Below are 21,596 nucleotides of genomic sequence, written 5' to 3'. Positions count from 1 at the left end.
TCCAACCCCTCCCCGTACTTACAGGTACAATGCCTGTGTCCCATTTTAATCTCGTTGGTTGACAACTCTCTTGGTTTCCAGGGTATCAAGCCTACCTGGTTCCTCCTCCCTCTCTGCCTCTTAGTCTCTTTTACAAAATCCTTATCTTTTCTCTTGCTTCAATATCGATGCTGTCCAGAGTTCTGTGACTTTTCCTTTTCTAGCCCACTATCTATCAGAAGATCCATAATTTATTTTCAAAATTTCAGAATACATTTTAAATGTACCTCAACCATTGAAATTCCCTGTGTCAAACACTAACAAACACTAAGTTAGCACTTACTATGTGCCAGGCACCACTCTAAGTACATAAACCTATATTAATTTATTCAATATTCACAACCATCCTGTGACGCAGGATATTACATTGGCCAAACAGTTCTTTCGGGTTTTTCTGTACCATCTTATGGACAAACTTGAACGAAATTTTTGGCCAACCCAATACTATTATCCATTCTTACAAATGGGGACATCAAGGCACAAAGAGGTTAAATGACTTTCCCAAGCTCATACAGCTAGTAAGTGGACAAACTGGGATTCAAACCTAGGCAGTCTGGCAGCAGAGTCTGTGTTGTTAATCCTCGTGCCAGCCTCATTTTGCCCTCCAAATCCTCTTCCTCATCCTTTCTCAGGCGATGGCACCTTTACCCTTCCATTTATCCTTTCAATTATCTAGATTTGAAACCTTGCAGATGTCTTCATCTTCACTCTCTCCTTCAGCCACCCACACCCAGTTGGATACCAAGTCCCTTTGAATAACTTAATTGAAGTGAGGAGGCAAACATACAATGAGTCGAAGTGTAATGCTGTGAGAGATAAGAAAGTGCTGTATATGTGGGAGCATAGGTATCTGATCACGTCACTCACACGACCACAGTTGCTCCTTATTTCCTGTAGAATAGAGTTCAAAATACAGGCACAGCGTTGATAGTTTGAGGAAAGAGCGTTGGTTATTGACCCCTCAAACCATGCTGAATTTTCACTGATAAATCGAGCCTAGGCTTGGAAGGATAGTGAAGCCACCAGACAAGACAGGATGAAGGAGGTGTTTTTTTGTATCTGCAGAAAGTCTCTGGAGTCAGAAGGAAAGCCACCTTAGTGAGGGCCATCCCAGATTCAGGGACCTACCGATAAGTGCACACTGTGTTACCTCTGTCAGGATTAAGTGACCCCAATCCAGCAGCTAGTCTCTATTCTAAGAAGTATGTCAGCCCTCTGAAGTCCTCGGTAGAGGGAAGGTAATCAGCACATGACTACCAGGGGCTTGAATGAGGGAAATTTTCCTGGTTCACCTTGCTATCAAGTGGATTGCTATTGCCTGTCCATTAGTAAAGGAGGGCTGCGAGCCAGATATTAAAAAGGCATTGAAAGAACCTTCCAAAGAAATCCAAATCAGAGAAGGAAAAGAAGCCGGCCCCATGACAAATCTCTCGTGAGTCTACCACCTTTGCCTCCTCCCCAAGAAAAGGGGGGTGATGACCCATAACAAATACCTCTGAAGCTGGACAGTGTAATTTCCAAATACCCCTCTGCTCTTCAAGGGCAACCTGGAGTGATTTGACGTTTGTGGCATCATCAGCTCCATTATCTGTATCAGAATAGCGGATAGAACTTTGGGGCTAAAAATGACCTCTAGAAATCCTCCAATCCATATTGTTGTCATCAAATAGGCAGATAGTTGCCTCCCCACCTTCTAGTGGGCCTGCAGAGGGAAGGCCTCTATCCCCACTGAGACACCTGGTGTTTAAGACAGTTTGGGCTTTGTCTACCCAACCAAAATGAATATTTGTCATATTTACTTCCTCCCCTCCCTTATATCTTAACTCTTTTTTTTTTTTTTTTTTTTTTTAATGAGGATCTTGAATCAGATGCGTATGTTTGATTGATTGATTGATTGATTTTGGCTGTGTTGGGTCTTCGTTTCTGTGCGAGGGCTTTCTCCAGTTGTGGCAAGCGGGGGCCACTCTTCATCGCGATGCGCGGGCCTCTCTCGTTGCGGAGCACAGGCTCCAGACGCGCAGGCTCAGCAGTTGTGGCTCACGGGCCCAGCCGCTCTGCGGCATGTGGGATCTTCCCAGGCCAGGGCTCGAACCCGTGTCCCCTGCATTAGCAGGCAGATTCTCAACCACTGCGCCACCAGGGAAGCCCCCTTATATCTTAACTCTTAAACTGAGGTATGAAATTATTCAAGTATCAGGGTCCAAGGTCACCACCACCCTTCTCCACATCCATTTGTTTATTTTGGAGTTTTTTCTATAAAAGTAATACTATAAGAATTAAAAGAGTATAAAAGCATGTGAAGAAAAACATCCCATTTCCACTCTCACAAGTCATCACTATTAATGATATAGGTATGTCCTCCTAGGTATTTTCTATGCATATTCAAGCAGAAACAAATATACACAAACACACACACACAGACATCTCTTCACAAATGTTCTGCAACTTGTTTTATTTTCCTTAGCAATACACTGTGGACATCGTTCCCTGTGAGGATATTTATCTTTATTGTATTATTTTTAATGACAATACTGTATTATATCATATAAATGTGCCTTATTTATTTAACCCGTCCTCTATTAATGAACATTTAAATTGTTTCAAGGATATTTAGGTCTTGGTTTTTGTTCTTCTAAACAATGCTGTGATTAATATCCTTGTATACATGTCTTTGAACACTTGCGTGATTATTATCTGTAAATTCCTAGTAATAAGATTATGGAATCACAGAGTATGTGCATTATTTATTTATTTTTTAAATTTTATTTATTTATTTATTTATTTATGGCTGTCTTGGGTCTTCGTTTCTATGCGAGGGCTTTCTCTAGTTGCAGCAAGCGGGGGCCACTCTTCATCGCGGTGCGCGGGCCCCTCACTATCGTGGCCTCTCTTGTTGCGGAGCACAGGCTCCAGACGCGCAGGCTCAGTAATTGTGGCTCACGGGCCCAGCCGCTCTGCGGCATGCGGGATCTTCCCAGACCAGGGCTCGAACCCGTGTCCCCTGCATTGGCAGGCAGATTCTCAACCACTGCGCCACCAGGGACTCCCCCTTTAATTTTGATATATATTGCCAAACTGCTCTCCTACCAACAGTATGTGAAAGTGCCTGTCTCTCACATCCTTGCAATCACAGACTGCAAAAAAAATCAATTTTAAAACACCCTTGTCAATCTGACAGGTAAAAAATACTATCTCATTATTGTTTTACATTTGAATTTCTTTTATTATAAGTGGTATTTCACATCTTTTCATATGATAAGTAATTTGTTTTATTTTTCTGTGAATCAACTGTTAATTTTTTAATTAATTTTTATTGGAGTATAGTTGCTTTACAATGTTCTGTTAGTTTCTGGTGTATAGCAAAGTGAGTCAGCTATACGTATACATGTATCCCCTCTTTTTTGGATATCCTTCCTATTTAGGTCACCACAGAGCATTGAGTAGAGTTCCCTGTGCTATACAGTAGGTTCTCATTAGTTATCTATTGTATACATAGTGGTGTATATATGTCAATCCCAATCTCCCAATTCATCCCACCGCTCACTTCCCCCCTTGGTATCCATACATTTGTTCTCTACGTCTGTGTCTCTACTTCTGCTTTGCAAATAAGTTCATCTGTATCATTTTTCTAGATTCCACATATAAACAATATTATACGATATTTGTTTTTCTCTTTCTGACTTACTTCACTCTGTATGACAGCCTCTAGGTCCATCCACATCTCTGCAAATAACTCAGTTTCGTTTCTTCTTATGGCTGAGTAATATTCCATTGTATATATGTGCCACAACTTCTTTATCCATTCATCTGTCGATGGACATTTAGGTTGCTTCCATGTCCTAGCTATTGTAAATAGTGCTGCAATGAACATTGGGGTGCATGCATCTTTTTGAATTATGGTTTTCTCAGGGTATATGCCCAGAAGTGGGATTGCTGGATCATATGGTAGTTCTATTTTTAGTTTTTTAAGGAAACCTCCATATTTTTCTCCATAGTGGCTGTATCAATTTACATTCCCACCAACAGTGCAAGAGGGTTCCCTTTTCTCCACACCCTCTCCAGCATTTATTGTTTGGAGATTTTTTGATGATGGCCATTCTGACTGGTGTGAGGTGATACCTCACTGCAGTTTGGATTTGCATTTCTCTAATGATTAGTGATGTTGAGCATCCTTTCATGTGTTTGTTGGCAATCTGTATATCTTCTTTGGAGAAAGGTCTATTTAAGTCTTCTGCCCATTTTTGGATTGGGTTATTTGTTTTTTTGATATTTAGGTGCATGAGCTGCTTGTAAATTTTGGAGATTAATCCTTTGTCAGTTGCTTCATTTGCAAATATTTTCTCCCATTCTGAGGGTTGTCTTTTGGTCTTGTTTATGTTTTCCTTTGCTGTGCAAAAGCTTTGAAGTTTTATTAGATCCCATTTGTTTATTTCTGTTTTTATTTCCATTTCTCTAGGAAGTGGGTCAAAAAGGATCTTGCTGTGATTTCTGTCGTAGAGCATTCTGCCTATGTTTTCCTCTAAGAGTTTTATAGTGTCCGGTCTTACATTTAGGTCTTTAATCCATTTTGAGTTTATTTTTGTGTATGGTGTTAGGGAGTGTTCTAATTTCATTCTTTTACATGTAGCTGTCCAGTTTTCCCAGCACCACTTATTGAAGAGGCTGTCTTTTCTCCACTGTATCTACTGTTAATTTTTTAACCCATTCTTCTACTAGAATCTTCATCTTTTTCTTACTGTTTGTCTAAACTCTTTGTATATTAAGGTCATTAGCACTTTGTTCATTCTTTAAAAAGGTTCACCCTGATGTATTAAAAAAAACAATGATACCCTGAGTTTTACAGCAAGTCTGGAGCAAAGAGCAAAGTTCACTTGTATTCTAAATCTTTTAACTTTTCTGCATAAAAATACAGGGTTGTTTTAAGTGATGCTTTAAATGTCTTAGTGTCTCTCTCTGATGTAAGAGAGCTTGGGTGAAAGGGTATTCATGCTTCATCATTCTTTTATCTTTAAGTTTCCAGTTTAGTGCTTAAGTATCTGCGTTCGAAGGAAAGAATGTCTATATGGCTGTTTTAGCTAGAGTTTGCCAATGTGTAGACACATTTGTGTCTAAAAACCAAACCTATTTAGTTTGTAACCAACAGTCCCTGGCTGTTATTATGTGGTCATAATTCACAGCTTTTGCTAGCCAAATAGCCTTCCCTTGGACTACTGAGGGGGTACACAGTGGTGAGCCCTGACTTGGCCTTGCTGTCATTAGTTTTCTACCTTCCCTATTGGGAACCTGATTTCTTTCTTCCAGTGTTAAAGTCTCCATCATTTTAATAAGAGACTGCTGATTTCTAAATTAGCTGGTTCCCACTTGTAAACCAGGAAGCCCAACAAGGTGGGCTTGCTTATTCTGCTGTCATTGCTAAGCTTTTCTGGGTAATAGCTTGTCTGATTAGAATGGAAAGTGTTCTCTGGATCCTGGAGCTTACTTGGGAGAAAATGCCATAGGTCTTATTTGGGGGGAGCTACTCGAATGAGCTAAGCTATCTTTAACTGGAGATCGTTCTTTGGTTATTCCCACTACTTTTTCATTTAAACTACCTAAGAGGAAGCCTGAATTAATAGATTCAACTAAACAGTTCAGGTGGTAGTATCATTTCCATGCCCCTTGGTTTTCAGGATTGGAGAATTCAATCTAGCAACCAGACCGAAGACTATGGTCTAACGAGAACACTGAGCTAGCACTCTCAATCCTGAGCTGCTTCTTTAGAACCAGATTGAAATATTTCCTGAAAGACCCTTGAGCATCCGTAAGTTGGTCAGAGGAGCAAGGACCCACCTTGTACCTAGAGGGAATGAACTGTAAGATAGGAAAGTATTTTTTTAACCGCACCAAGTGGCTTTGTTAGAAAAAAAAACGGTATCACAAAGGACTTAAGAGTTAGCATTGGCACACCCTTCTTCTTGCCAAAAGTGGGTGCAACATTGATGAAGCGACAGTTGTACTACATCTGCCACTTGACTCAGCCCATCAGCGTCTCCTCCTCCTCTCACCACCCCTCCTTTTCATACTTTTTGGCCACTTTGAGAGTCTTGCTTCTCACTTTCCCAGCACAGGCCAGGGTACAATGGACTTTACCTCCAAGCACGTGGCTAGCTACTTCCAGGGTGGTCAAGGTCTCCACCCCACGCTGGCCAAGGGTAGCTTCCATAGGCATGCCTGCCAGGAGCACCATTTGATTTTCCAGGGTGATGCCCTTCAGTGAGCCTCCAAGAGCCTTGATCTGAGTAACTGTCTCCTGGCTAGTCGGCTATAGGGTGTGTAGCTCCTGGACACAAACAAAGAACTGTATGTTGGCTACTGAATCCACTGCAGCCACCACTGCTGCTGCCGCAAAGACGGAGTCAAGAAATAGGAAGGAGTACATCCTCTTAGCCTGCTGTGTGCCACGTCACTACCTAGGAAAGCATTCTCAATAAAGAATTCCATACTAGAGAGAGCAGCCCAAAGGTGCTGAGGAGCGTTTGATGGGGAAGAAGGAAATGTGGCCACCCAATTTCAAAACCATGATTTCAGCAGTGGAGAGAAATGAAAACTGTTTTGAAATTGTTTTAAAACTACTTTATAAACCCCCATTAAATAGGTACTGTGCCTGACACATAATTGGTTTAGTAGAGAGGCAAGAATACAGAGCCCCAGTATATATAGAAACCACAGGGGAGTTCACTAATAGCTCCACAGGGAGTGATGCCACTGATGCATTTCTAGAATAAAACCTCTGGAGTTCTGGTGGGTATCTGTTTGGCTGTGGTCCACTTAATCATAGAATCATCAGGATTAATTGAAACATAGTGGCAATCTAGTCATTCTTCTGTCACTGAAACCAATCCAAGGCATAGTAATCTCTAGCCTCTGAAAGAGTTCAACACCCCCATGTTAATTTGATGGAACAGAAACTTGGCAAGGTATGAAAGAAGACCCAACACAATTCTGTGCAAGTGTCAGTTGCCCCAAATTCTCAAATGTGTGTCTGGGGCCTCCAGAGAGTCTCGAGTTCATGAACGAACAGTATCATGAGACCACAGATGAAGGAGAGTTTGCTGATCAACTTTGCTGCTCTTTTCTGACAAGAGACAAACAATCCCCTGTGTCTATGGAGCCCTCTAAGAGCTGGGTGCTGTTTCCTCCCCAACTAGAAATCGGGGGTAGAATAACCAAGCCTCTGGGAGCCTCGATCACTACCACTCTTGCAACTTTTCGTCACTCTTTGAGATTCTTAACCCCTATTGACTGAATATGAAGGAGAAAATTAAGCAGTAGTGAATTTAGTTTGGAACTCTGTCCCTTCCAAGGCCTCCTTTCTATTAGCCCTGGCCTGCATTCCTGAAAAGGTGCTACAGAGGAAAAGACTTCCTTGCAGCACTAAGGTATCTGGTTACATGTGTCTTTCAAAGAGAGGGACGTGTTTTGCAAGTGGGTGAAAGGTCATTTTTACGTTGAAAATATCTTTGCCTTTCCAAGTTTCAGATTTGGGGCATGTTTGACTTCAGGGAAATAAGGACAAGACAGCTGATGTTTTCCTAATTCAGCAGTGAGCAGCACATAGCTTACTGTTCTCAAGGGAAGATAGCAGCCCACACTCTTAGCATGCAAGCATACTGGGAGAAAAAGAGGCAAGAGGCAGTAGCAGTAGGATTAGAAACCCAGAGTAGCTCTCCCTTCTCCCGTCTCCAGCCAGAGGCAACCAATCTCCTGCTCCTTTCCTTTAACACTTGGTCTGTTCTGACAAGAACAAAAGGCAATCCGCTTGAGAAGGCACGATTGACAACACAGCTGCCAGTGCAAAGCAATACAATTAAAAGTAATGTGTGAAAGAGGGAGAAATTATGGGGGAGGGGCATTTTTCTTAAGTTTTTCCTCTCGGAATGTAATAGAGGGAAAATATATGAGTAAATGCACTACAGTACATGGATATTAGTAAACTTTGTCAAAGACTGTGTTTGGAAAAAACCTTGCTTGCCGTTGATGATGTCCACATGATACAGTTTCAATCACAAAATGATTTAAGCTACTTTTCCTGTCAATCAAAAGTTATGTATTCTTTTTTAAATATGCCCCCATTTATTACTATGAGCCAGGAATTTAATCCTGGCTGTCGAATACCAAAAAATCAACTTCTCATTATGATGTGTGCTGTCATGGTGCCTGCTTTTCTGCTAAAGAAGAAAGAGTCCTACTGAGACGTCTGTGCTAGCTCAGCTTAAGCTTCTTGGCATTGCCCAGGCTCAAGCTTCTTTTCTCAAAGGCTTCCAAGCTCTAGCCAAGCCCTGCTGCAGAGCAAGGGGCTCCTTGTTGCATGGGTGTTTCTGAGAGAAGCCACTCAGAAATTCCAGGTACAGAGAGTTCAAGAAGAAAGAACCTAAATACAAAATTCCCCCAAGGTGCCTCCAGCAGTACCAACCAATAAAACAAGTTTCCTGCCATGAGTGTTCATTGTCGGTTTGTCTCATGTTTTCCCAAAACATCCATAACTCATGGAGTTTCCATTCTGACGATAACCAAGGCAGCTAACTATGTTACTTCCATGAGATGCATGTGCCTTGGCCCCTTTTCAGTGGTGCTGAAGATAATAGAATCATAGCACCATGCCATGGAAAGGTCATCTCCATAATGACCTGCCCAGTTTCCTGCCACTGTAGCCCTTCAGTACCACCACCCCCAGATGAAGACCCTTCATTCCCATGGGTGACTCTTCTAGTACAGGCTCTGGGACTAATCCTGTTCCTAGTCACAGAGACTCTCAGAACTGGAGGCCAGCAGCTCAGCACTTCAGTATCCAGTCAGCCAAGCTGCTGGTGTCCTCTGAATCTTGTATTTTTGGTAGCTATGCCTGAGCCCTTGCCTTGCTGCCATGTAACCAAGCCTCTGCTTTACATTCTACTTTAATGGTTCTAAACTGTGGGCAATTTTGCACCCCAGGAGGACCGTTTGGCAATGTCTAGAGATGTTTTTGGCAACCAGCAAGGCCAGATATGCAAAATTCAACCCTGCAGATAGATGCTTTACCTCTATTTGGAGACTTGGAAAATGGAAGATAGTTGATGACCTTATAATATTTCCTTTGCTGAAAAGATCAAGGATAGTCATGTAAAGAAAAATTAACTTCCTCCCTCCTCAGGGACTATGCCCACATTATAAATAGCTGTTGACAATCCCACTACTGGTCATATACCCAGAGAAGACCATAACTCAAAAAGACATATGCACCCCATTGTTCATTGCAACACTATTTACAATAGCCAGGTCATGGAAGCAACCTAAATGCCCATAGACAGATGAATGGATAAAGAAGATGTGGTACAATATATACAATGGAATATTACTCAGCCATAAAAAGGAACGAAATTGGGTCATTTGTAGAGATGTGGATGGACCTAGAGACTCTCATACAGAGTGAAGTAAGTCAGAAAGAAAAAAACAAATATCGTATACTAACACATATATGTGGAACCTAGAAAAATGGTACAGATGAACCGGTTTGCCAGGCAGAAATAGAGACACAGATATAGAGAACAAACATATGGACACCAAGGGGGGAAAGGGGGAGGTGGGATGAATTGGGAGATTGGGATTGACATATATACACTAACTAATATGTATAAAATAGATAACTAATGAGAAAAAAAGTCTAACAATTTTTAATTGTGTTTAAAGAATTAAATAAATAAATAAATAAATAGCTGTTGAGCAGTAGTATTCTGCTTCTGGAGGTTGGTGCCAGTTGCCTGGCTTGCCTCGGGTGTGGATAACTGAGAGAAGCAGGAAGGTGGGGCTCAATAATTGCTTCATGAATGTGACACGGTCTCCTCTCTCAAGCTCGTCCTCCAATCATATAACGCTTCAGTCCGATGCCTGCATATAAACTGAGCAACTTTAAAACAAAACATCATTTGGCATGTGTATGGAGCATGAGATGAAAATCATGATTGGCAAAGGGAATACTCTTGACATTATTTAACATGAATTCTGCTTCTAGATTTCTGGTCTGGTTTTCTTTATACCTTTCTAAAAGGTCTCTTACCTACCACTAGCTGACTTTAGGTCATTTTCTTTATTCAAGTTTATCCCACACAGCTTTTGAGAATAATGGTGAAAATTACCCTTTTATAATCCTTTACACTCTGAGAACCAATTGAGCTTAATTTGTATCACTCAAGCTCTTCTAGGCCTAAACTGGGTCTCCTGGTGATACCTACCAATTTTCAATTTATGGCAATGAACATACTTTTCAATTCTATGGCTATGAACTACTTAAAACAAAAGAGAGGTTCCCGACTCCTCTTTTTTTTTTTTTTTTTTTAATTTTATTTATTTATTTATTTATGGCTGTGTTGGATCTTCGTTTCTGTGCGAGGACTTTCTCTAGTTGTGGCAAGCGGGGGCCACTCTTCATCGCAGTGCGCGGGCCTCTCACTATCGCGGCCTCTTGTTGCGGAGCACAGGCTCCAGACGTGCAGGCTCAGTAATTGTGGCTCACGGGCCCATTTGCTCCGCGGCATGTGGGATCTTCCCAGACCAGGGCTCGAACCCGTGTCCCCTGCATTGGCAGGCAGATTCTCAACCACTGCACCACCAGGGAAGCCCCGACTCCTCTTTTTGAATGAAAGACCCTCTTTTTGTTCATTCTGATTTTGTGTTGCTGGCAAATGGGCTCCTATCAAGATCGTTACCCACTGGAAAAAAATATAAAATAATAGACCTTTATTTGTATTGAATCCTGCGATATATCTGATGTCAATCGGGTTACCCTAGCCCTCACATGGTCCTGTGCCCTGGTTGGATCACCAAGGTTTCTGCACCTGGGTTCTCAGCGCTTTCCAGAAATCTCTATCAAACTCCCACTAGTCAGGTGATAAGCAATGACATGGAAAACTCTAAATCAGCTTGGCAGCGTCCTCTTTCCAGTAAAGCAATCTACAAGAGAAATTTAATTTAAAAATTACATGATGACCTATAAAAAAATGAATCAAGAACAGTGGCTTTCCTAAACAGCTATATGTTTCAAGCTCCACCAGGGGGCTACCTGCAAAGCTAACTGCACTCACATTGGCACACTGGGGCTCCATTCCTCTGTGCAGCCCTAGAGACACAACGACCAGACCTTTACTTCTGACATTTTTCCCATCTCCGTAATAACCTATATCCTCTGATTTATTGTTTTTCAACTCATTGCATCATTTTCACAATTTCCTGGGAAATGGCATATCTTAACAGTACAAAGGAATCCTTCAGAGAGGGTTGGCTCCCTAAAAGCTACCCGTAACGTATCTCCTTCCTACCTTGGTTTCTTTTACCTCTTCCGTTACTTCCAATAACCATCCAAACACTCACCTTACTTTTGGAGTTGATGGCCTCACCATTCATTATAACCAGTATTTTGCAAAAGAAAATGTATGGAATGGTTCATTTAATTCTTTGTGACAATCTAGATTTGAGAAAGATGGCTTTCCAGGTTTCCTACAACTAGAACTCTGAAGTTATAAACTCTCACAACCTATGGAGTTAGCTATGTATTATTTTTTCATAGATTTAGCTGCTGTCTTTTGAAAAATTAAGAGCCCCCATCTGATGAGAAATCAAGAATGGTTTTGTGGGCTCCCAAACCTTGAGCAATACTATATAATGTTTATCTGGGTTTAAGGTAGAACATTACCTGATGAGGTTAATTAATATCCAATATAACCTGTGATTTAATATGTCTGAATATTCAATGTTGGGATTGTAGATTTGTTTGTTGATGTAATAAATCAAATGGTTGGTCTTTTGTTGGTTGGGGGTGAAGTAGTATAGTGGTTAACAGGACAGGCTTTGGAGCCAAACTGCCTGGGTTCAAGTTCTGGTCACCCTACTTCCTAGCCATGTGACCTTGGACAAGGCACTAAGCTTCTCTATGGCTGAGTTTCCTCAGGTGTAAAGCGAGGATAATTATTATGCCTATAGCACAGAGCCACGGTGAGGACTAAATGAGATACTCCAGCATGGTGCCTAGCATATGGAAAGTGCTCAATAACCAGTAGCCAGTTGTATTATATTCACCACTGCTAATCAGGCTAATGCTGGCCATTGTTACATACATTATTTATTTTTACATGTAAATATTGACTTTTTTAAAACATCAGGTACATTCTGTGACATTGCCCGCAAATAAGTTTTGTCCATTTTAGTCTTCCAATCTAAATTATATACACTTTGACCTTGAAATCAGCTGAGATGATCCAGGGAATTCTGATTATAATGGTTCTCTTTTTACCATAGTCTGGGAAACAAATTATTTCCCATCTGACACCAATGGCTGCTCCAAAGTATCTCATGCGTCACCACTACTAGCTAACTGACCTTGTAGGTACAGCAGAGTGGGCAGCTGGTCATGTGACGTGATTAGATGCTAGTGTTCTTCATTTCTGAGTAATACAGAGAAATGAAATTCATTTCCAACAGTCCCTTGGACTGCTGAAAAAGATTGAACATTGATTTTTATCTGGCATGTTAGGGTGGGGAAGAGGACACCCAGTAGGTGGAAAAGAGGTATTGCAATTTCACTAAATCTTGGCACAAGATGGGAGATTCATTTCCAACATGATGCTATCAGGCTAGCTGTGTGAGGAAGTACCACTCGGAGAGGTTCAGCCTATGACCAGACAGCATTGTGGGTATGAATGAGGTGGCTCCTGATAAGGGTCTGCCCATTAATTACAAATGGGGGGTTTAATTTCAGAAGCCTGTGATAAACTCCAGCAAGTGCGCCTGCCTAAAGCTGGTAACAATAGGGTTCAGGAGAATTCCAATTAGCAGATTGTGTGCAGTGATGAGGTTAATGGAAATGAATGTATCATTCGGGCCCCTTGAGAACAGTAACCTTGCAAAAGCCCTAGCCAGTCCTGGGAGTGGAAGTAGAGCATCATCTGTTCCTCTGTTGTGTCCTCTGGCAGTGGAATTTAGCTGAAAATATGAAGAAGCGGGCTTTCGCTCAGTGTTCACTGTACTGCAGGTGTTTTATGCGATGAGCTCTGAGCCGAGTGACTCTGTCTCATGTTCATTAATCCAGAAGGATCCTAGCATATAATGTCAGCTTTTCAACAGGGAGACCTAGGGCAGATCCAGGAGCAAACTCATTAGGGCCTGAATGCAAAGCCCCAGGAAGAGGCAGGCAATGTAACTTCTTTAGTGGCCATGCCCTAAGCCCACATCATTGCAAATTTAAAAATTCAATCAAGTCGGTTCATGTACCAGGTTTGTTTAGAAGTACAGTTGTAGATAATATGAACCAAATCTAATTTCTTGGTGTGTTGATTTCCTTCCCTTTTCTCCCCCTACCCCCACCCTTTTTTACCTTTTAAAAAAACATGATTTTTAATGGGAAGCTCAAGATCGTTCAGTATAATTTTGGAGTTCAAAGCGAAGGCAAAACTTGATAAGAAAAGAATAAAATTCAGTTTTCCACCTGTCCTCGATCTGAACACAAAATGGCTGTTGAAGGATAATTTAAAAATAAAAAAAGTTAAATCCTGATCCTCATGCAAATTTAAAGTTAACACAAGTGGACACATGTCTAAGATTTTATTTCACTCATTAATTAATTAGTGAGGAAACCAGGAGGCCAGAAGTCTGCAAACTATGACCTGCAAACCAAATCCAGCCTGTCACCTGTTTTTGTGAATAAATTTTATGGAGTACAGCCACACCCATTCCTTTTCATATTGCCTTTGACTGCTTTCTTGCTACAGTGGCAGCGTTGTAAGGTCCACAAAGCCTAACATATTTACCATCCAGCATTTTACTGAAAAAGTTTGCTAACCCCTGATATAGGCCATCAGGAATGCTGAAAGAAATTCACAAATAGATGCAAAGAAATTTGCATATAGATGCACAAGTCAATCGCATTTTGCCAGGCAAGAAATATTTTCATTACAATTTGCAGAGTTGTAAAACAACTCAAAGATAATCAAAGGCTTGGATAATCTAGAAAATATAATAGACCTGGACTGTTAAGCCAGTTGTGTGAACAGAAACTCAAGACTAGGGATCCAGGGAGAAATCTTGTTTTACGAACTAGGGCACAGGTAGGGAAGAAGCTGGAATTCAGAAACTATTCAAAAGGGGAAAGTACCCTAATGCAGAGCCTTAAAGATTGGAATTTGGAATGGAGGAGGCTGAGGCTGGTCATTTGGGTACTTCCTACCTCAAGTCTTGGTTGCTCTGGAAACTGGGGCAGGGCTGAGTCCTTGGGGTAGGCCGTGCGGGAGCCAAGGTGGGCAGAGGCTGACCCCGTACACTCTCTTGGTTTCAACCTACTGTTATAGGCTGAAGACTGTCACATCTATTGATACATTTTCAGCCCTGACCTTTTTCCTTCAACATTCATGCTAGAGTTATACAATTTCCTGCTACTGTCCCAATAGGTACTTCAAACTCAACATGTCTAAAATTGAACTTCCTTTAAACCCTAAACCTGCTCTTCCTCCTGTATTCACTATCTCCAACGGTGACACCACCATTCAATCAGGCATGCAATGCAGAAACCTGACATCCTTGATTTCTTCTCCCTGCAGTACTACCTGACACATCCAATGAATGTCTTAAATCTGTTCCTTTCTATCTCTAGAATCATTGTCTAGTTTAAGATCTTGCCATCTTTTCACCTGGACTATTGACATCTTTTAAGTAGTTTTATCTTTCTGAAACTCATCCAGTGGTGTGCTGGAGCTGGCTTACACCAGCTGGTGAGAACTGGCTGTGTGCATCTCTTCCCAACTCTGTGTTCCAGGATGTCATATTGGTAGCTTGCAATTGGCCACAGTGGGAGTATTTACACCACAGAAATTGGCAAACACTACAAATCAAGGTTTTTGTTTTTGTTTTGTCTTGTTTAATGGAAAGCTGCTTGTTAAACATTTATCAGCACATATACCACTGCCAACTCCCCACACATTGGCCAAACTGATCTTTGTAAAACACTTGTTCAACCACACTACTCTCCTGATTAAAATTCTTCAGTGGCTCCCTATGGCCAACAGATCACATTAAGTTCCTTCTCACGGCATATGAGGCCTTTTATTATCTGGCCCCTGCCTAAATGTCCAGCTTCTTCTCCCATTCCTCCTAGCAACTTCTGTGCTAGTTCAAAGGTCACACAGTGGCTCACTCAAGCCTCAATTGCCTCATATATGTACTTTGTTTGGCATGCACACTATCTTTAACTTTTTTGAGCCAACATTGAAGACTTTAGGAAATTCTACCTCCAAATCCATATTTCTGACTTTTCTTGAAAAATTACAACACTGGGTCCTCATTCATGCATATAACAGCAATTTGATTGCAGCAAGGAGCTGAGCAGCAGATGCCCCCTTTGAGAGGGTATGTGCTCCGCAGCTCACCAACTCCTACCATTTACTCATCCAAATTATGCATATGTACCCACATTTAGCTTTTACTTCTGTTACCTGTTATCTGTTTGGCCCCTGTTGTAGACCATATTACAAAGTCCTGACTATTACCAGAAAGCTCTGACCCTAATTATAGACTCTTTCTTTACCGTGGCTGTCCTGATGATGGCCCATGGTCCCGGCACAGTCTAGGAAGGGAGGAACAGCAGGATGAGGGGAAGAAGCAGAGGCGGGAAGAGGAGTAGAAATATGTAGTCTTTGCGTCAGAGTCTCCATCTTGGAGCAATAGCATTGTGGACATGACAAGCAGGGACTGTCCTGGGTTTTTGTGACCTCAAGGTATTCCCTATAGAGACCACTTGCTAACCTTCCTGAGCGTCTTAGAATGTCTACCTTCTCAGCTAGACATGGAAAGGAAAGACCCAAGGACACTAGCTCACACGGACTCCAGTTGTGTGGATCCAGGCTTCTAAACAAGAGCCAGCGTCTTAATTTGAGAATAAGAACCAATTCCTTTTAGCTGAGTGCCTGCTGTGTGTCTAGCACTGTGCTAGATGCTATGGGGAAAACAAGAGCGGACTAAGACAACTCTGCCTTCACAGAGCTCACAGCCTGATTGAAGAAGCAAGAAATACATATACGAAATAATTAGAAACTAATATAAGCCTGCATCAGAAGAGTGACATCTTGGATATAACCTAGTGCCCACAACATCTGGGTGGTCAGTAAGGGGTGGGATCAAGTTAAGGGGAGATCTACGGAAGAAGTCAGGGCTTACAGTGGCCCTTCAGTGGCAGTGAAGTGGGGATCCACACAGGATATGCCACAAGGATATACATACAGAGAGCAGTGAATGAGGTGGGTGTGGCAATCTGTGAATGGTAAGGCTGACTGGAGGAGAAAAGGTGGTCTTGGTAGGAGGACACGGTTGGTCACTGCCGACCAGTTTCTTTTGAAAAGATTTACTCTCTGGTGTCATGTATCCAGAAAGACAAATGGAGAATCAGAGGCTCCTTGTTGAGCACCAAGTCAAAGACAACAGAATCAGATGGCTCTGGAAAGCATGTCATACTCTAGGCATAGACAGCAACCTTTCAGCTCCATGACACAAACGGGGCTGAGCATTATTCACCAGTACCACTGTGTGTCTTGGACAGGGCTGTCAGCATTGACATAGAGGGGAAGAAAGAAAGAGTAGGAAAAGAAAGAGCAAGGAAGTGGGTAGAGAGAGTGGACAGGAAGAGCATCATGGTAGGCAGCAGACATGTACCTCCAGTGTAACCCAGGGGAATCCTGTGCCATAAGCCATCTTCCCTCCACCCCCCACCTCCTCCTCTAGATCATGACAGAGATTAAGAAATGCCCCTGCCCACCGAGGAGGGGCAGATTCTGGATCTGAGCTCCTTTCTTCCCAGGCAGACTATGATACATTGCTCACTTGCCATCTCTCCCACCTCTAGGCTTTATGCCGGTTGTTGTGTTTATGTTCATTACCAGGCCCACTCAGACCTACTTCTTCCTTAGCCTGCAGGTTTATGTTAATTTCTGAGATGATTCTTTCCTGTGTCCGATTTACTTTATGAGCCAGTTGCTCACTTCCTGCTGCTTGTTTGTAGCCTCTCCCTCTAAATGTTTAACAATGTTTACTCGCTGCTCCACCCAAGCAATTGATGACCAGTGTGTAGCGAACTCTCAACTATTCAGAGGCTGATGTAACCACCCCGTGAAGGAAACAGATTTCTTGCAAACTTCTCCACTTTCTTCTCCTCCACCTTTTTCCCACTCCCTGTTTTCTGGCCACTTCCCTGCTTGGGAATCCCTCATCCAAGTTGGGAAGGAGGCAAAGATGATGAAAACCGTAGCTCATCCTTCTGTCAATTCGCCAGCAACTGTGGGCTTCCAAAATAATTTTTTTAAGAGTAAAAAGAAACTAGCGATTAAAACAGTATTTGTCTATTCCATGAGAATCTCCATCATCCACGTTCTGTTCTCTCCAGTTAAACTGAGTATTTAGAGCTTTTTAAAAAAATGTATTAAGATCAATATTTCACAATCTCCTGGAATTTTATCCATGCTTTGAATCCTCAGCTCCACCCCTCCATGAACACTCTTCGGACTATTCCAGTTCTCCTCATTGTCTAGCTCCAGATTCTAGCACACTGAGATTCTTCTGTTGGGTGTAGCATGTCCCAAAAGACACATTTTAAAGTCAAAAGATTTTTTTTTAATTCATTGATCAGAGTCTGCACACTCACCCAGAAGTGTATGCTCCTGAACACCCAAAGAACCCCATACCTTTCACCTATAGCTGCTATTTACACCAAGCATCACATCATGGACATACCAATTTTTTTTTTGAGTGTCAAGAGTCAATTGTTTATTTGTGTATTTGTTACAGAGTTCAAACTCCACAGCTGAAAGTGAGCCAGTCTTTATTTGCATAATATTTATCTTGGAACAAAGTTTAGAAATAGAAACTTGAACATACCAATTTTATCAGAGGTCTTTTTGCTATTGGTAACCTCAAGCCTGGAGGTCCTCATTTACAGAGTAATTCTTCCTGACAATAACAGATTCTCTCTACCTTGCTGGGATCTACAGGAAGTTGGAGGAACACTGTCTGGCTTTGGTCTTTGGTCCCCTGAAGTTACAATGTCACAATTTGGGGATATCTTCTCTTCAGCCCCCAGGGCTTGATTTAGTGGCATGGGCTTTAAGATTACTGGTTGTCTTTAGCCTTTCAAACAAATATTTCTTCAGTCTCTACTGCTCATTTGGAACTGAACACATACTCCTACTTACCAATCTATAGAAGTCTGATATACCCAACCAGATTCCAGGAAAAATGCCCTTTACTTCTCTGTACCACCCCTCATTTTGCCTCAGACAGAATTGGCATAATTTAAGGGCCAAACTCCAGAGTCATATTGTCTGAGCTTGAATCTTGGCTCTGCACCTAAAGCTGAGTAACCTTAGGCATGTTCTTTAAACTCTGTGTGCTTCAGCTTCTTCATTTGGGGAGAATATTTACCTCACGAGGTTGTTGTGGGGATTAAATGAGTAAATATATGTAAAGTGCTGTATGCCTGGTGTAAAGTAAGCATTTCACAACTAGCTATTCTGATAAGGAGAAGAATTGACCAAAAAACTGGTGACCCCAGTTCCTGAATCATTAACATTTGATGGGCTCTATGCTCCAAGCCTTAATCCTGCCCTTTTATGTTTTTTTCATTTTCTTGTACTTAGGTCCCCACTCTGATGATGGACACCCAGTTCTCTGAGTTCACACCGGACATTACTCCCATCATGCTTGCTGCCCACACCAACAACTACGAAATCATCAAATTGCTCGTCCAAAAACGGGTCACTATCCCCCGGCCCCACCAGATCCGCTGCAACTGTGTGGAGTGTGTGTCCAGTTCAGAGGTAGACAGCCTGCGCCACTCCCGCTCCCGGTTGAACATCTATAAAGCGCTGGCAAGCCCCTCACTCATCGCCTTATCAAGCGAGGACCCCATCCTAACTGCCTTCCGCCTGGGCTGGGAGCTCAAGGAGCTCAGCAAGATGGAGAATGAGTTCAAGGCTGAGTATGAGGAGCTCTCCCAGCAGTGCAAGCTCTTTGCCAAAGACCTGCTGGACCAGGCTCGGAGCTCCCGGGAACTGGAGATCATCCTCAACCATCGAGATGACCACAGTGAAGAGCTTGACCCTCAAAAGTACCATGACCTAGCCAAGCTGAAGGTGGCCATCAAATACCATCAGAAAGAGGTAAGCTGAGCTCTTCTCTGCTTTGGGGGAAGCTTAATCCCTCCAGAGTCCAGAGCAGGGGACCAAGAGTCAGCATTTTCCTACCACTTAGCTCTCCACCAAACAAATGGTTAGACAGGCTTCAAAAACAGTGAGGCCCATATTTATCTAAGGCACATACAACCTCTGCGTATTTTCTTTATGGCCAGAGAAGTAGCGAAAAATCTGATTCTATGATGGGAAAGCACTCATTCATTGAACGAATGCTTATTTAGCACTGTTTTAGGGGTTTGGGATACAGAAAACAAGTACAACCCTGCCTTCACGGAGCTTACAAGCTAGTGGTGGACAGTAAGTAAATGATCACATTAGTGAATATATAATTACAAACTAACATAAGGGCTCTGAGGAAGAACTTCTGAGAACACATAAAAAGGATCCTACCCTATATATTGGGGCCATGGCAATAGTGATCACAAAGGGCTTGCTGTCTGGATGTTGGTAGTTGTTGACAGAACTAAGTCCTTGGTAGCCCCTCAGCAAGAAAGCTGAGACATACATTTGAAAGATGGAGTCACACAGAGGGTGTGTGGTTCTGCAGAAGGCTGAGCGCCATCTGCGATGGTGTGACTTCCAATCTGTTAGGGTTCACCTCTTTGAGGGAGGTCAGGTCAAGCAGATCACAGCAGGAGAGGCTTTGCTTTCCAGCTTGGCCACGGTTACAATCTAGCCAGTGCTGTTCTATGCCATCTTTTTTTTTTTTTTTTTTTTTTTTTTTTAATAAAGAAGCAGGCAGGTCTCACTCGACAGGAGACTGACTTCCTGTAGCCCTTTTTTTTTTTTTAATTTATTTTTGGCTGTGTTGGGTCTTCGTTTCTGTGCGAGGGCTTTCTCTAGTTGCGGCAAGCGGGGGCCACTCTTCATCGCGGTGCGCGGGCCTCTGTCGCGGCCTCTCTTGTTGTGGAGCACAAGCTCCAGACGCGTAGGCTCAGTAGTTGTGGCTCACGGGCCTAGTTGCTCCGCGGCATGTGGGATCCTCCCAGACCAGGGCTCGAACCCGTGTCCCCTGCATTGGCAGGCAGATTCTCAACCACTGCGCCACCAGGGAAGCCCTGTTCTATGCCATCTTATCAAACAATTTGGGGGAGCCTTCTAGCAGGCCTCATTTAGCTCTTTAAGGAGGAAGCATGGTAGAAAGAGCAGGGACTTTGGAGCCAGAGCAACTGAGGATGGAATAGCCTTCAGCTGTACGACCTGAAGAAAGTCCCTCAAATTTCAGGACATTAGTCTTCTCATAAAATGGAGATGACAATAGTTCCTCCATTTCATAGAACTATTTTGAAAATAAATGTACTTTAATGTCGATTTCCAATGCTCTCTTTCAATGCTACCTGGAGTCAGATTCAAATGGGTTGAACCGAGAAGTGCTTGCTGTCTGAAGGGCAACGAGCAGCACCATCCCTTCATGGGTCCAGGCTCTGAGGCAAATCACATGTGTGCTCACCTGGTCCCTTTCTCTCAGACAAGAAAAAAAATACTATCCCTCTGAAATGAGGCAGAAATGAGTACTGGGGCAACCTCGAAGGGGATAAAATATGACAGAAGAGCAACATGGAGATTTAACGGCTCCATGGGGGAGATAGTAAATGGATAGACCCACCCCTGAGTCTCCTTATCCTGTTTTTGCAACTACTTGCTTTAAGTAATTTCATTAAGCCTGAAGTTACTCAACCTCACTTTTCTCTTCCGAAAGATAGGGATAATAGGAGTACTTACCTCCCTAGAGAAATATAAAGTTTAAACAAAACAGGTAATATGCTCATGCATAGCACAAGATTCAACATATATTAGGCATTCAATAAATATTACCTGCTATTATTATTCATTTTTATTGTTACACACGGGGGACCCAGGGTATATGATCTGCTTCTGTGTACTAAAATTGTAGGTAATAGATACAGCAATGGCCATTCCCTCCCTTATCCCTTCCTCTCTCTTGCCACCCTACTGTTGATATGTAGTAGCAGTTGTGTTAAGTTGTCTGCTATAAGGTCTAATTGACTTTTCTTCAGTTTTATATATGTGTATATTTCCATTAATGATGTACATTATGGTTTCAGTGTGGTTTTCACTTTACATAAATTGTTATAATACTGTAAGAAAAAAAATCACAAGTATGTTTAGAATACGAATTGCTTCCAGATGACAAAATGGTTAATGGGAATAGAAGTGTTAAAAACGGATATTGCAGAATATAACTGAAGTTTGCATTCCTTACCTCACTAGATAGCAGATAAACTCCATAATTGTAGGCCCTCATTCCCCTGAAAACTGACAAAGTATTTATTTTCAAACAGTTTTATTACAATATTTCAT

At 42.2% G+C, this 21,596-nt stretch overlaps 1 protein-coding gene and 1 pseudogene across 1 annotated transcript in view; one reads left to right on the top strand and one right to left on the bottom strand.

Annotated features, from left to right (window-relative positions):
- Positions 1-21,596, top strand: part of TRPC5 (transient receptor potential cation channel subfamily C member 5) — a 225,440-nt gene that overhangs the window by 8,611 nt on the left and 195,233 nt on the right. Inside the window, exon 2 of the mRNA XM_057538148.1 lies at positions 18,720-19,241. Coding sequence (XP_057394131.1) covers positions 18,720-19,241 — 522 coding nt within the window. The remainder of the gene's footprint in view (positions 1-18,719; positions 19,242-21,596) is intronic.
- LOC130706456 (FAU ubiquitin-like and ribosomal protein S30) lies at positions 5,515-6,457 on the bottom strand (annotated as a pseudogene).

This window comes from Balaenoptera acutorostrata, chromosome X (assembly GCF_949987535.1).
Source record: "Balaenoptera acutorostrata chromosome X, mBalAcu1.1, whole genome shotgun sequence".
Classification (NCBI taxonomy): domain Eukaryota; kingdom Metazoa; phylum Chordata; class Mammalia; order Artiodactyla; family Balaenopteridae; genus Balaenoptera; species Balaenoptera acutorostrata.
This window is presented reverse-complemented; position numbering and strand designations above follow the sequence as displayed.